Here is a 16,759-nt window from a genome sequence, read left to right on the forward strand (position 1 = left end):
ATATACACTAAAGGCTCGTCCATATGGGGAAATTCACTGGAGTAGCTGTAGCGGAATAAATTATTCCAGAATAATGTCTTGTATGGAAACTCTGTTGTGGAATAAAAGTGACTTAATTCTAAAATAATTACTTTGCTATAGGAGAATAACTTATGCTGGTTAATTTCCCTATATAGACAAACATTCAGTGCTCAGCTACCTCATTGGCTGAAATTGCTGATGATTTATATTTTATGTAGATTTTTTCCAGAATCAACACCATTACATTCTTGATGATGGATTTATTCATTGGAGCGATATGTATATAAAAGCCTAATAAAATAAATTTGCATGTAAAAATGTTCTTTCTATAGAGCTGATTTATATACTTTCCCTAAACAATCACGATTATACTGGACTAGCTATCATGCATCACTTTCTATAACTTGAAATCTCTTATGTTTTCCATTGACTACAAAAGGTGTTCAAATTGGGAGTACATGATAAAGAACCTTTATTGATCCTGGGAAGGTCTTTGCAACCAGGCAGTGACAAAAATCACTTCTGTCAACCAACCGATGTGGCCGTGGATCCAGTCACAGGCAACATTTATGTGTCTGATGGCTACTGTAACAGCCGAATTGTTGTGTTCTCTCCAAACGGAATGTTCATCATGCAGTGGGGGGAAGGTACTGATTAAAGCTCTTGATGTTTAACTAGCTACTGAGACTGCTGTGGTCATGAACTATTACATGTAGCATATGTAAGATTGTTTACTGTGATTATTTAGTACTTATTTCTGTTACAGTAATGCTCACAGGCCCTGATTGGATATCAGGGCCTTCTTATCTTTTGAATATCATCATACATAGTTCTATACACTTTCTTTTAAAAAGCAGAAAGAAAAGACTGTGTGTACACTTCCAGAACAACTATGCACATTAATTTACTTGATTATCAATAAAATGCCCCTATTTTCATAAACATATTTTTTAAAATATTGCTTGAATAAGAACTTAAAATTCTGAGGTGTGGTAACTTCTAGTTAAGCTTTACATAGTCCTTTCAATTCTTGTAAATAATTAAATCCCTGTTTAACTCAAGAAATTATATATGAAACTTTTTTCTTTGCCAAGCATTTATGGTGAAGTAAGTAACTTCAGTACAAACATATATGCCTGATTTTTTCCCCTTCATTTATAGTGGTTTAAATTGAAAGTAACTCAATTTACTTTTAGTGTTAACATTTTGGTGAAAACGAGAATGAGAATCATGTGTATTCTTTTCCCCACAGTTATATTGCAAAATTTAGAATAACACTATTTCTAGACAAAGATGATTATTTCAGATTGTGAATGTATTGGATATTTTCTTTTGCAGAGACTTCAGTAGGCAAAGCCAAACCTGGCCAGTTCCGAATCCCTCACAGCTTAACACTGGTACCTGAGTTTGGTCAGCTGTGTGTAGCAGACAGGGAAAATGGACGAATTCAGTGTTTTAGGTCAGAAACAGGAGAATTCACAAGAGAAATCAAACACAAATTGTTTGGAAGAGAATTATTTGCAGTTTCATATATTCCAGGTAATGGCTTTTTTCATGTTTTTCACATTTAATATATGCTTAATCACTTCGATATCACAACACACAATATTATTTCATTGAGAGACTATCACATATCTTAGGCCAAAAATGTGTTCTGTTTCAAAATTATCATGTAGATTTTTGCAACTGTGTAATTTTGGAAAAAAGCTACCTTTCCATTCCTGAGAAATTATGAAGAAATTAGCCTCCTTAAATGTAATGCCAACAAATAGACAATATTGTTTGCACTTTTTACCTTTGTGGTTGCACAGTCAAATAACAAGCTCCATTAGAGAAACAGCAAAAAATATTTCCAAACAGCAGGAAAAGAAATTGTCAAATTTCTTAGAGAACAATAATAAAAATCAGAGTATAAAAAACTATTTCATTATGATGTTGCTGTTTTTAAATACCAAAACTTAAAAAAAAAAAAAAAACCCACCTTAGTAGCCAAATGTGTATGTTTATGTTGGGAGCAAAGTAAAAAGTTAGATCGAGAGTTCAGGGATGTTTGGATTGTGACAGCATTTGTATCTCATTTATATCTCTTCTTCAGCTACTATTTAAAACAAAAACAAAAATACCCTCCAGTTTGATGTCTTATGTACCGCCTACATTCTGAGGCCTGGAAACTCAAAGTAAACAGTAGACATTAATACTTTCTAAGGTTTTTGAACAGTTCCATATTCTATATCAGGTTTGAAATCTGTATTCATCACTTTATTTGTGCTGTAATTATGGGCATGTGTTGCTTCTTTTGCATGAGGAAAGAGAGGTGTTTCTGGGAATGAAAGGAGAGAAATGGGAGGGTTAAAGAAGATGACCATGATTAGAGCAAAATAACCAGAGAAGGAAGTAGAAAAGAGAAAACAGGAAGAAAAATAAAAAGGTGGGGAAAACAGGAGAAAGAATAAACCAAAAGGGGGAGAGAATCCACCATGCTTAAAACAGCACTTTTTGTCATTCATTAACAGGAAGTACTGCTTCCTGAAGAGCCAGTACAGAGATTTGGAAGTGTAAAAGCTCTAGAAAAGTGCTGAAGCAACCAAACTGATCATATGTGTGTTTTTGTTTGTCTTGGACACAACTGGAAGCAAGGATGCCAAGTGGCATGGTGGCTTGAGAGGATCTTCTGTGCTCTCACGTGAGCACACAGGAACCAATCTGCCATCACAGCACCCTTCGAAGTACCCAATTAGCCATTATGGTAGACGGACACCCCATCTCTCATCATTCTTTGATAGAATAACGAGCCTTGTGGATAAGGGTGAAGCGGTGGATGTGGTATACCTAGACTTTAGTAAGGCATTTGATACGGTCTCGCATGATATTCTTATCGATAAACTAGGCAAATACAAATTAGATGGGGCTACTATAAGGTGGGTGCATAACTGGCTGGATAACCGTAGTCAGAGAGTTGTTATTAATGGTTCCCAATCCTCCTGGAAAGGCGTAACGAGTGGGGTTCCGCAGGGGTCTGTTTTGGGACCAGCTCTGTTCAATATCTTCATCAACGACTTAGATATTGGCATAGAAAGTACGCTTATTAAGTTTGCGGATGATACCAAACTGGGAGGGATTGCAACTACTTTGGAGGACAGGGTCATAATTCAAAATGATCTGGACAAATTGGAGAAATGGTCTGAGTTAAACAGGATGAAGTTTAACAAAGACAAATGCAAAGTGCTCCACTTAGGAAGGAAAAATCAATTTCACACATACAGAATGGGAAAAGACTGTCTAGGAAGGAGTACGGCAGAAAGGGATCTAGGGGTTATAGTGGACCACAAGCTAAATATGAGTCAACAGTGTGATGCTGTTGCAAAAAAAGCAAACATGATTCTGGGATGCATTAACAGGTGTGTTGTGAGCAAGACACGAGAAGTCATTCTTCCGCTCTACTCTGCTCTGGTTAGGCCTCAGCTGGAGTATTGTGTCCAGTTCTGGGCGCCGCATTTTAAAAAAGATGTGGAGAAATTGGAAAGGGTCCAAAGAAGAGCAACAAGAATGATTAAAGGTCTTGAGAACATGACCTATGAAGGAAGGCTGAAAGAACTGGGTTTGTTTAGTTTGGAGAAGAGAAGACTGAGAGGGGACATGATAGCAGTTTTCAGGTATCTAAAAGGGTGTCATGAGGAGGAGGGAGAGAACTTGTTCACCTTAGCCTCTAAGGATAGAACCAGAAACAATGGGTTTAAACTGCAGCAAGGGAAGTCTAGGTTGGACATTAGGAAAAAGTTCCTAACTGTCAGGGTGGTTAAACACTGGAACAAATTGCCTAGGGAGGTTGTGGAATCTCCGTCTCTGGAGATATTTAAGAGTAGGTTAGATAAATGTCTATCAGGGATGGTCTAGACAGTATTTGGTCCTGCCATGCGGGCAGGGGACTGGACTCGATGACCTCTCGAGGTCCCTTCCAGTCCTATAATCTATGATTCTATGATTCTATGATTCTCACACACATACACCCTGACTCTGAACAGGGTGCCAGCTGGTGTCTTTTACTCTGATAGTCTAGGTTGGATAGTAGGAAAAACTATTTCACTAGAAGGGTGGTGAAGCACTGGAATGGATTACCTAGGGAAGTGGTGGAATCTCCATCTTTAGAGGTTTTTAAGGCCCAGCTTGATAAAGCCCTGGCTGGGATGATTTAGTTGGGGTTGGTCCTGCTTTGAGCAGGGGGTTGGACTAGATGACCTCCTGAGACCTTTTCCAACCCTAATCTTCTATGATTCTATGAAAATAGGGTGTTTTGTTTTGTTTGTTTAAATTAAGCTTAAAAGGCAAAAAAGGGTAAAGAAGGAGGATTCGTTTCTTTTGACCCTTAAATGCTTACAGATGACATCTTTTCAGGGAAGAGCTCCAGCTCATTTCTGCTAGATTTCAAACTTCCAGGGAATTGGTATGCTTCTTTTTTATTTCTTTTTCCCTTCCTCTATTCATTCTGAATCTGGTGATCTGCAGGTAACTACCTAGCAGGACTTTCCTTTTCCATTCTATTGGTTTATACAGCTTCCAACCTTCCCTAATTCAATTTAAATAAATGTTTCATTGTGTCTGGAGCTCTTGTTCTTCTATAGTTGCTTCTGATTCTGTCTCTTTGAGGCAACTTTTTCATCTATGCTATTTTTAAATAGAAGAAAATAATCTGTAGGTCACTAATGAATGAGTGTTTGTTGTTGCAGGTGGTCTGCTCTTTGCAGTTAATGGAATGCCGTATCCTGGAGACATAGAACCAGTGCAAGGATTTATGATGAATTTTTCCACTGGAGAAATAATGGACACTTTCATTCCCGTTAGAAAGGTACTGTATTTCACAGTGTTCTTGATGGACTTAGCACATGGGTACACTGATGTCTAACTCCCTCACACTTCATACAAGCTTTTAAGTTTAGCAGGATGATTCCAGGGTCTGAGGTTGCTGTATTATATTGTACTGTATTGTAATTTTTCTTCATATACTCTAAGGCATCCTTTGCACACTGTTGATCAGGTGAAACCCCAGAACAATACAAGTTTCAATACAGCAGCTGTCCAAGGTTCAGTAGATACTATGCACTTGACATTTTAAATTGCCATGTGGATATTGCCAGTCAGAGCCGAGAATGGGTGACTTATCCAAACTGAGCTGCGCCTTTCAAGTTAGTTTAAGGAAAGAGTAGAGATTCAGAGTTTTTCTTATTTTTATACAGTAATAATATACTAATATAAACAGTAATAGTACTTCTGTCTGGGGGTATAAATGTATGTAATGTGACTACATGCCTTCCTTGCAGAAGACCAGTGTAGAACTAATGGGATACCGAACTTTCACTCAAGTAATATTGTAATTTAAAGTTATTTTTAAATATACTAAAAGTTCTCATAGCCTGTCATAAATCAAAGAAGGGGGGTGTCAGAAGTTGCCAGTATTGTGTGTATCATACCCTATTTGTTGCAATCCTATTTTAAGCTGTGCCAAATGTTGTCTTTCTCAGTATTTATAAATTGCTGTGCGCATATACACAATTCTATAAATAAAAATAAACTGGCTTGAAACCAATATTCGTGGTTTTACACAAACCTGTTTAGAAACATGCCATACAGTAATTTATGCTTTTTAATTTTTGTGTTACTAGTGTTTCCAGGCAGAGAAAGACCTTATAAAACTGTGGAGATGTTTTTATTTTTTGAGAGGGAGTGGATGTTGATAATCGGGACAAAGTTTGCAGCTGACTTCCTTAATTATATCGGCAAACTTTTCATGCACACTTAAAAGGGGATTGCTGAAAATTTGATTCTTGAGCTTGCATAGTAAACCATTTGTACAACTTTCAGAAATAACCTGTAGTGAAAATGATGTAATTCTTTTTCCCAGGAATATCTTCAGAGATGTAGATGAATGAAAGCTATTTAAGCTCAAAGTCAATATTTCTTCATACAAGAACGTTTTTCAGGTTCTTACAAATAAAAGCAAGTGAAGCACTCATCTGCATCCTTTCCCCTAGGAAGGGACAAATAACCTAAAAGAGTTTGGTGTGGGGGAGGGAGATCTTATATTTATTAGCGATTTGACAAGATAACTGCACCTACGCTTGTAGTGAATATTTATATCATTCCTTCTGCATCATTCTTCACCCCATTCAGGAGATTGAGGATAATTGTCCCATATCAGTGGAGGTCCAGTATATTTAGTGTGACTTTTTTCTCTGTGTCTAGCAGATCATTGTTGGGATTCTCAGGTTAAGGATATATTGATCAGTTCTAAGGAAATAAATTACTTTCAGAACCCAACAGGACTAGTTTACCCTTTAATTCAGGCCTCCAGTGTACTCACTTGGAACAGAAAAGGCTTGATATGACAGTTGTTTCCTTGCTGGTGAACAGGAAGCTGATCCTAAATAGGGTTCCTAAGACTGACCTCTTCGGAAGTATAAGAATTCCCAAATTAGTCTGAAAGACAATGAATTGAAGCTGAGGAGTGAGAGAGAAGATGTGCTTATATTGATGGGAATATTTGTCCAATGAGGGATCAATTGATTTCTGTGTCTTGAACAATGTGAAAGATATCTGAAAAAGGCATGTAAGACAGGAACAAAATTTGCTTCTCTAAAGATATCTCTAAAGGAGTCTCACTCCTGTGCCGATAGCTCCTCAGTGCAAGACTCATGAAACTGTCTTAGCTCTGAGGGGGATTGACTCTTGAGGGCAGTGTTAGTAGGGGGTAGAGCACATAGAATATCAGGGTTGGAAGAGACCTCAGGAGATCATCTAGTCCAATCCCCTGCTCAAAGCAGGACCAACCCCAACTAAGTCATCCCAGCCAGGGCTTTTTCAAGCCGGGCCTTAAAAACCTCTAAGGATGGAGATTCCACCACCTCCCTACGTAACCCATTCCAGTACTTCACCACACTTCTAGTGAAATAGTTTTTCCTAATATCCAACCTAGACCTCCCCCACTGCAACTTGAGACTATTGCTCCTTGGACTGTCATCCGCCACCACTGAGAACAGCCTAGCTCCATCCTCTTTAGAACCCCCCTTCAGGTAGTTGAAGGCTGCTATCAAATCCCCCCTCACTCTTCTTTTCTGCAGATTAAATAAGCCCAGTTTCCATAGCCTCTCCTCAAATTTCATGTGCCCCAGCCCCCTAATCATTTCCGTTGCCCTCAACTGGACTCTCTGCAATTTGTCCACATCCTTTCTATAGTAGGGGGCCCAAAACTGGACTCAGTACTCCAGATATGGCCTCACCAGTTCCGAATAGAGAGGAATAATCACTTCCCTCGATCTGCTAGCAATGCTCCTACTAAGGCAGACCAATATGCCATTAGCCTTCTTGGCAACAAGGGCACACTGTTGACTCATATCCAGCTTCTTGTCCACTGTAATCGCCAGGTCATTTTCTTCAGAACTGCTACTTAGCCAGTCGGTCCCCAGCCTGTAGCAGTGGATGGGATTCTTCCGTCCTCAGTGCAGGACTCGGCACTTGTCCTTGTTGAACCTCATCGGATTTCTCTTGGCCCAATCCTCCAATTTTTTTCTAGTCACTCTGGACCGTATCCCTACCCTCCAGCATATCTACCTCCCCCCCTAGCTTAGTGTCATCCACGAACTTGCTGAGGATGCAATCCATCCTATCAGTGAGATCATTAATGAAGATGTTGAACAAAACTGGCCCCAGAACTGACCCCTGGGGCATTCCATTTGATACTGGCTGCCAACTAGACATCGAGCCGTTGATCACTACCCATTGAGCCCGACAATCTAGCCAGCTTTCTATCCACCTTATAGTCCATTCATCCAATCCATACGTTTTAACTTGCTGGCAAGAATACTGTGGGAGACCGTATCAAAAGCTTTGCTAAAGTCAGCTATCAGGCTTGCTGCTGAAAATTCTGCAATAGTAGTTTCAACGGAAAAAAGAAATTATTTAATTTTCCATTTTCCCCTAAGTAAACGAGTTTTAAATTGCACAACACATAAGTACTGCCTTAGAATTTACTCAGCACACAGCAGCTTATTGCTTCTCATGGAAGTCCCTCATTTAACTAGGTTACAGACACTAAGGATTGCGTTCCAGCCAAGAAACTAATTTGATGTGTAAAGCCAAACAGAAGAAGAGACTGATCTCTCCAGATTAAAGGCCAAATGTCCAATTTTATTATTTTTCCTTCCCGCTGTTTCAGCCTCTTCCCTCTCCTCCACCCTACCCACCTCCCCCATTCTATTTAACTTGGAAGAGATTACCACTTGCAGAAAACACTACCTGTGGGTTTTATGAGAATCAGTTCATGCTTAAAGCTACGAGATGGACTTGAATTAACACTGTTATGTACCTTGATATTGACCCTGCTTTGTCTTGCACAGTATGTTAGCTGACACAAAACTATTTATTAATAATTTGCTCTAGTAAATTATGCAACTTCATGAAGCTAGTAGTTAAAATTTTTGCCACCATGCTAACATTAGAGTTGCCAGGCATCCAGTCTTTGACTGTAATGCCCAGTTGGAAACGGACCTTGGCAGCTCCAGTTGGCACTGTCGACTGGGCCTTTAAAAGTCCGGCCGGCTCCACAGCTCCCATTGGCCGGGAACCCACACCCTGCCCCAACCCCCTACCCCCAGCCCTGAGTCCTCTCCTTCACCCCAAACCCCTCATCCCCGGCCCCACCCCAGAGCCCACACCCCCAGCTGGAGACTAGACCCCTTCCCACACTCTGAATCCCTCTGCCCGAGCCTCCTCATGCACCCCAAACTCCTCATCCCCGGCCCCATCCCAGACCCGCATCTCCCTCCCACATCCAACCCCCTGCCCCAGCCCGGTGAAAGTGAGTGAGGGTGGGGGGAGAGTGAGCAGCAGATGGAGGGGGGATGGAGCGAGTGGGGGTGGGCCTCGGAGAAGAGGTGGGACAGGGGCAAGGCCACAGGGCATGGGGCGGGGAGGGGTCTTCAGTTTTGTGTGATTAGAAAGTTGGCAACCCTAGTTAACATAGGAGCCCTTCATCCATCTATTCCAAGAGTTAAATATGCAGTTGTTTGCAACAGTTGATAATATATTAGTATGTAAAATATTCAGAAATAATTGTTTATTTCAAATATTCAGACACAATTAGCTAAGCCTGATGACATAGTGGATATCACTATGCATTATCATGTAGGAACAAGATCAGCCTCATGATTCTTATTCCCAAATACATGGGAAACATTCTCATTCTTCACTCCCATATCTCAATCCTTGAAAGATTGCATGGGAGGGTGGGGGGGATAGGGAGGCAGTGAAGGGGTTTGGCATTTTCCATGCTTCTGAGAATGTGCAGTAATTGGGACAGTTGCTGACTTGAAAAATATATGGAGACCTTATGGAAAAGAAGGCAAACTAATATTGTTGGGCCCAATTCTTAGTTTACTAATTTTATTCTGCTTTGGAAGTAATTAACCACTTGGTATGCACCTTGCTAGAATTATTAGAGGGTAAGTGACTCTGTATCAATACTTACAGTTGTGATAGTGATGAAGTATATTATCTTATGTCCAAAAACCTAGGTTAAAGTATCATCAAGGTTGTAAAGTCAAGCACTCAAAAGTTAGGAAATGCCAGTTGCCTATACAAATACACCTCTACCCCGATATAACATGACCCAATATAACACGAATTCGGATATAACGTGGTAAAGCAGCGCTTTGGGGGGGGGCTGCGCGCTCCGGCAGTTCAAAGCAAGTTCGATATAACGTGGTTTCACCTATAACGCGGTAAGATTTTTTGGCTCCCGAGGACAGCGTTATATCACAGTAGAAGTGTATGTGGAGGTTTATACATAAAAAGCTTCTACTTTAGTGCATATATATATATGTCCATAAAATGTATGTGCACTCTATTTATGTGATGGCTATACATATTCGCCATTTTTCCTTCCCTTTGTCCATCTACTATATTTGTAAACAAATTAGCTTTTAATTTAATTGTGTAGCACAGTAATCTCCACATTCAGTTCTTTAAATGTTTAATCAAAATATTGACAAAAATGGACTGTGCAAAAAATGTGTAAATCACTAGGTTTGAATTGTCTGTACAATGTACGCCATGTTAAGTTCTCTATAAATCATGACAATAACTACTGCCCCTGGAGGAAGTGAACACCTGATGGAGATGTAATTCCTGTCTCTTTTCTCCTTTTAAGGCGTGGCACCAGCATCAGCTATAGCTCCCATTGTATGAGAGCTAAATTTGGCTCTGTATCTCAAATTTTTGATTAAACAGGCCTTTTGCATTTGTGATCTAATTCATTGTGTAGTCATTCAGAAGTTATTTGTGGCTGTTTATCTTGACAGAACTTTGAGATGCCACATGACGTTGTTGCTTCAGAAGACAAAACGGTGTACGTTGGAGATGTTCATGCCAAAACAGTATGGAAGTTCACTTCCACAGAAAGTATGTTGCTTCTTTTTTGACTTGAACTTTAAAAGACACTTCCCTGAAACCATGTTCTCAGTGACTGACATCCCCTGTCTATTGTCTGTCCCCTGATTAATTAAGAATTGGATTCATTGCTTTAGCTAAACAGTTGAATTTTCTTTTTCCATGTTCACGTTCACATTTCACTGTTTAAAATAAGCATGTTTAACAAAAAACTGGCTGCTCTTTTTACCATTCATTTGTAACATTAATTCCTGGTCTATATCAAATATGAATCCTGGGCAGATTAACTAATTTGTCAGAGAGCTTCATATGAAATTGTATATTCCAGTGAGTATTTTTCTTGTTGCATCATTTGTATGTATTTAAAGAAATGATTAAGATTAATTTTTTCCAGTTCTTTAATGTATCATTTATTGACAATGCCCTCTGTTTACTTAGAGGTTGTTATATTTCCATTAACTGGGAATACTTCCCAACTTACTATACTCAGTTTGACTTCAGGGGTATGAGGTGAATATGATCTGAGTAAGACATTGAATTTAGCAGAATTAAAAAATGGATTAGGCATTTTCTAGGAATAACAATATAATCCACCATTACATTAGATAGGATGAAAATGTATAAAATGTAGAAAGCCACCCACTAATTGTCTGCCATTAAAAATATACTTTCCATCTGATCTGGTTATTCCCCATAGTTGTTACATTTCATGCACCTTGCTCTGAAACATGGGGTACTAGCCACTGTTAGTAACAATACACTGGACTAGATGGACCACTGGATTGGATATGTCTCTTCCTATGAAGAATAACTCCAAACAGGAAGGACCTTCAAACTTTCATTCACAGCCAGATGGGAACAGCTAAGGTTTATAAAAACACACAACTAACAAGTTCAGTCAACACGGCTAAGAGGTTTGAGGAGAGGGACTTTGTTTATATTTTGGAAGTATAGAATTATAATAACTACAAGAGATATTCATCTAGTAGATGGGATTTGCATCTAATTTATGGTAACATTGTTAAACTGGTCCTCACCCACCTGTCCAAGACCACATGTTAGCATAATATCAGACACTGATTCCCCTCCTCCTCTTTCCCCTAAGTAGTGTTAAGAAATTGGAACTAGTGAAATCTTTCAGAATGTGCCTTTTCAGATAGGATGACACTTCTACTGTTTAATGATTTATCTTTGTTATGTAAAACCTTTTCATCCACGAAGGTCTCAAAATGCTTTATAACCCGTATTGCAAACTGCATGTATAGAATTACTTCATCCACTGATGAAATACAGCCCCTTCTGAGGTAGAATGTGGTGGCTGTTTCATATTGTATAGCAGCTGCCACACAGTTTTGGGCAGGAAGTGAAGAATAATGTCCCCTGGAATTTCAGAAGTAACTTTGGGTGGGCAGAATGGAATTGCTATGCTGGAATTTGGCCAAGGCACTAGAGTTAATACCCCAACCCTTGTGCAAAGTGCTATAGGATTTTTAATAATAAGTGAACCTTGGATTATTTATTTCACCTGAAAGACTCCACCTCCAGTATCACGATGCCCCAAATGCCATACTGGGGTATTGATTCAATGAAGCTTCTAATGGCAAAGTACTACCTACTATATCCCCAGCACCTTCCTCCAGGATTTAGGTTTTTCCCCTGGTAATGTCCCATTTATTACTAATTAAATCCAGCCATGTTAATCATATGAGATGTGATGAGTTCTTATGTGCCCACAAAACCACTCTGTGGCATAGGAGTTGGACATTATTGAAAACTGCCTTTGTGAATCACGCTCATGCTTTCATAGGATTCTGATGATACTGATAGTTATTTGACACTCTTTGGTGAAGTTCAGACACAATGCGATATTTGCTAAAGGATTGTACATTTGGTAAAGATGTCAAGAGTCTTTCTAAAATATCAGTTGGCCTGAAGAGCAATTTTGTGTTACAGAAATGGAGCATCGATCAGTTAAAAAGGCTGGTATCGAGGTGCAGGAAATAAAAGGTTAGTCAGATTCCTTATGGGAATGGGCATACCATAGTTGTCTTGGAAAGCGTTTCTGTGCTTTGTAAATATTCTTGCCAGAAAATATCAGGGAGGGAATGCTAACTAGTCTGAAAGTAGTTAAATTTGTTGCTGTCATTTTCTATAGTTCAGAGTTACAATGAGCCGGCATGGGAAGGGACATAGGGTAGCATGTTGCACTGCCGGTAGACCCAATATTATGGTGGAATCAAACACTTGAACTTCACTGGTGAAAAGCGTGTCATAGAACTTTACCCAGTGGACTGTCCTATATGACCCTCCATTATCCACAAAATAGCATCTGCATCAGCTCTACTAGATGCAGAAGTAGTTGTGGTATGTAGTTATCTCAATTATCCAGAAAAAAATAGTAACATATTTGAAATAACTGTTGATTCCATTTTCTTTTTGTTTAGAGTCTGTACAGCACATTGACAGTGCTGGTTACATTTTTAAGGATGGTATAAAGCATTTTCTTTTGCTCGGATTTGTTCCTCCAGATTTACTTTTTTTCCCCTTTTTTCAGAATAGCAGGGTGAAAATGAATTCAAAGAGAGAAAAGAATCAAAAGAATGTAGGGACTTAAAATAGGCAGGTAAAGAAACGTATACAGCACAAGGTTGACAGGGTAAGATAATGATTTAAGGTAGATGAAGAGGAATTATTTTAAAATTATAATAGTCTATTACACAAGTCTCTTATACAGAAGAAGTGGTAATTTCCCCTTTAAAAAAAAATGGTGTGTGGTTATTGGGGGATCTTAATGGACTGTAGTTATACTATTTTTTACTTATTTTTCTTTGGCAGAATTCAGAGCACCAGACTTTAGATATAAAAGGAAATATGCAAACAGCATCAAAATCAACAAATGTAAACATATTAGGACGAAGTAGACTGCCTTTAAGACACAATAATACTAGCATCCTCCTCTCTCATCAGACAGTCTCACCCAAAGCACTCAGCAGAAAAACATGCAAGGAAGTGCAACAAATCCAGGCTCTGGCAGATGAGGGTGAAAAGCCCATAGCAGCACTGGTAAAAGGTACTCTGCTAGCTGCCACCTCTCATTTAATCAGGAATATCTAGATTAGAATATTTCAGCAGTATCACATAGATTCAGAGAGAGTCTTTCAAGTAACCACTTGCTATTCAACTTCAGGGTACATTAGGTTAAAGCCAATAGTTTTTAGCTTCCCCCTTGAAGCTAATAGGCAGCAAAGGTTACTCCTGGGGGAATTCTGTGCCAAAAACTTAAAAATTCTGCACACAATATTTTAAAATTCTGCATATTATGTTTGTCAAAATAACACAATATAATCACGTCAGTTTCAATTATTTTGGTAATTTATTTCAAAATACCTGTCAACAAGTATGTCTGTAACAATACAGACAAAAAAAATAAAAGATTTAGGAATTTTTTTTTGACAAATAGATTCCTTACTAGACATATTAATACAGAACTTTGTGTAATTCATTTAAATTACACTACATAAACATATTTCCTGCACCCCTCAGAAGCAGTACAAAGGCTTGGGGGAGAGAGAGGGAAGGAGCCTGGGAGTGAATCTGGAGGGTGCTTGTGTGTGGATGGGAGAAGTATGGAACAGGTTTTTTGTGGGGGGTAGGAAGGGATTGTAGGGAGTTGGGTAGCCTCCCCCATGCAGGCCCTGGCTGACCCCTAGCCTCTCCCATTTCAGTCAGGCACATCTGCCCCCATCTGCGTGTGTCCCTGCACCCTCCTACCCCATGTCCCAATGTGTGTCTGCAGCCCCCCTCTCCATGTTACCTGAGGTTTGCTGAACCCAGAGCTCTTGGTAATGTTACTCTTTGCAAGGTGGTGGCAGGAAATAAATCAGTGGGGGACACGGCACCTCTGGCCAATAGATAGTTGATGCAAGCAGGCAAACAAAGGTGCTTTCACTCAAAGCTTCTACTTTATTTAGTCTTGAGTACTTACACATGTCCGCAGCAGGTTAGTAGAGTACCCCAAATTAACCCCCGTTTAATATTTACCCAAGATCTTGAATGGATATCTGTAGACTTCCAGTGGCCAGCTTTCCATCTGCAGGGGAACTTGAGAGGTGTCCCAAAATATCCCAAGTATTCAAATGTCCATTGAGCTCAGATCTCTTCCTCTTTTTATACCCAATTTGTTAGTATTACATAGCTTGTTAAGTGTGGAGTTTTCCAGCCTGTTGGGCAGGGAATTTTCCATCAGTTAACCAGCTGTATTTCACATAGCAATAGTTAACTATTGCCAGATTTTTCATTTTGCACAACTGCATGCTTCAGCAAAAACTCAAGTCAGGAGGACACTGGGTCATGTTTACTCCTCATCACTCACTTCCCCCACCCATCCTGGTCTGTTAGTTGTGCTAAGGATTCAGCAACTGCCTTTCTAGCTGTTTTCAGCAATGAGCATAACAATTGGTATGTCAGCTGTGGGCAGTGGTCTAGGCATGTTACTGACTTTGGGCTACCAAAAATCTCCCCCTCCTACACCCATGAATCCCTGCACCCCCCCCCCTACCCCCTGTCCCCATGGGGCCCTTCAGCCCTCCCCCCTCCTATTCAGCCCCTGGCTCAATGCTGTCACCCTATTAGCTCCTGAGCTCATGCTCCAGTCTGTCCTCCCCCACTAGCCCTTCTGTACCCCATATCAGCAGCCCCATGTGCTCCATTCTGTCTGGTGCCTCCTCACCTGTCCCTGCTCTGAGGAATGCAGCCTCTCCACCGGCTGGCTGCCCTCTCTTCTGGCACCACAGCAGCCCCTGGTGGGTGAAAGGTGTAAGTGCAGCACCTCTTCAGCAGAATCTGTATTCTGCTGAGAAAATAAAATATGCCAGGGACATAAATTCTGCGCGTACATAGTGGCACAGAATTCCCCCAGGAGTAAAATGTATAGATATAATATGCTTTCTGTGTGATGTTCTGCTTAATGTGGATTGATGTGGTATGCACTAGCTACAACTTACAGATGGTAGAGTGCTCTTATTACAGTAGTCTAATCTCAAAATGAGACAAAAATATAGAAAACTGGTTCAATCAGAAAGGTTGTACTAGGGAAAAATGCCTTTAGCCATAGCTGCTAGCTGAGCAACCAAAGGTCTACAAAAGCCACCACAGTCACTCTCTGTTATGCAACATAAATGTGAAGACTCACTACATAACAAAACTTGAAGAGAGCATTTCACAAAACACACAATATAATTTTGCACATATGCATATATATGTTCATATAACATATAGCAGGCTTTTAAATTTATCTAATATAATATCAGAAAAGGTTTTTGATGCATCTGGTTTTTTTAAAGTTTAAAACGATATAAAATAAATTAGAGGCCATGATATCAGTATGAAGTTAAATGTTTTTACTAATTTAAAATGTTTCACAAAAATATGCCATAAAAGTTCCTGCAAAATTTGTTTAAATTAATTTTTTTAAAGAATTTCATTAGAAATTCCTTTTCTAATCTTATGTGGCAACAAAATACAGTCCTAGAATCAGAGTAAAATTTTCAGATGCACCCAAGTGAGCAAAGAGCCTAAATCCTATTTCCTTTCATTAGTCACTAATTTGTAATCTGTTACCAATGAGCAGTCAAGTAATCAGTGAGATTTACATAAGATAGATCAGTCTATCCATTGCTATAATGCTAAAGGGTACAGTATGGACCTTATTGGGAAGGTGAAGGCTGCTGTTTGACTTAACTGGGAATATACTTTCCAGGATGAATTGAAGTATTCAGAATACAAAGGAGGATTGAATTTATTGGTTGGGGTTAGGCAGGAATCAGTTCCAAACAGAATTTGTGGCTTCATTTTGCTTGAAGTTTCACCCTATGTTCCCAGGTCAAACACCTCCACCAACTTACCCTCCTTCTTGTTCTTCTGGCTTCTCCCCTGGTGTGTTCGTTTGATGCAGCCTGATGGCAGCACAATGCATTGGGAGTGGACTCCTCTCTCCATGCTCCTTGACCAAGATTGAGTCAAGGATGTAGGTTCCAGAAACTTTTTATCCTCCAACCCCTCCTCATAGAAGTTGTGGAATACTCTTCTCCTGGGACACACCTAAACAGTAGTCTTAATAAAAAACAAGATTTATTAAAAATGGAGAAAATGGAATTTAAACAAAATAAATTATTTGTTTTAAAATATCTTGATTTACACTTCCTGGGAGCTAAACTAGAACTTAGTCCCCTCTCTGGTCACAGTGGCTGTCCCCAATACCAACTCTGCTGTGTCGAAGTGAGGGCAACATAAAGAATTTGCC

General features: G+C 39.6%; 1 protein-coding gene across 17 annotated transcripts in view; it reads left to right on the forward strand.

The window, feature by feature from the left end:
* Positions 1-16,759, forward strand: part of PAM (peptidylglycine alpha-amidating monooxygenase) — a 236,942-nt gene that overhangs the window by 215,022 nt on the left and 5,161 nt on the right. For 14 of the 17 annotated variants that reach the window (XM_005303795.4, XM_042840416.2, XM_005303797.4 and 11 more), the window contains 5 exons: positions 461-668; positions 1,360-1,560; positions 4,746-4,864; positions 10,371-10,470; positions 12,412-12,465. In XM_005303795.4, the coding sequence (XP_005303852.2) occupies positions 461-668; positions 1,360-1,560; positions 4,746-4,864; positions 10,371-10,470; positions 12,412-12,465 (682 nt within the window). The remainder of the gene's footprint in view (positions 1-460; positions 669-1,359; positions 1,561-4,745; positions 4,865-10,370; positions 10,471-12,411; positions 12,466-16,759) is intronic. The other 3 variants (XM_024101318.3, XM_065550247.1, XM_065550248.1) reach the window with 1 other exon arrangement.

The sequence above is a fragment of the Chrysemys picta genome, chromosome 6 (genome assembly GCF_011386835.1).
Source record: "Chrysemys picta bellii isolate R12L10 chromosome 6, ASM1138683v2, whole genome shotgun sequence".
Classification (NCBI taxonomy): Eukaryota; Metazoa; Chordata; order Testudines; family Emydidae; genus Chrysemys; species Chrysemys picta.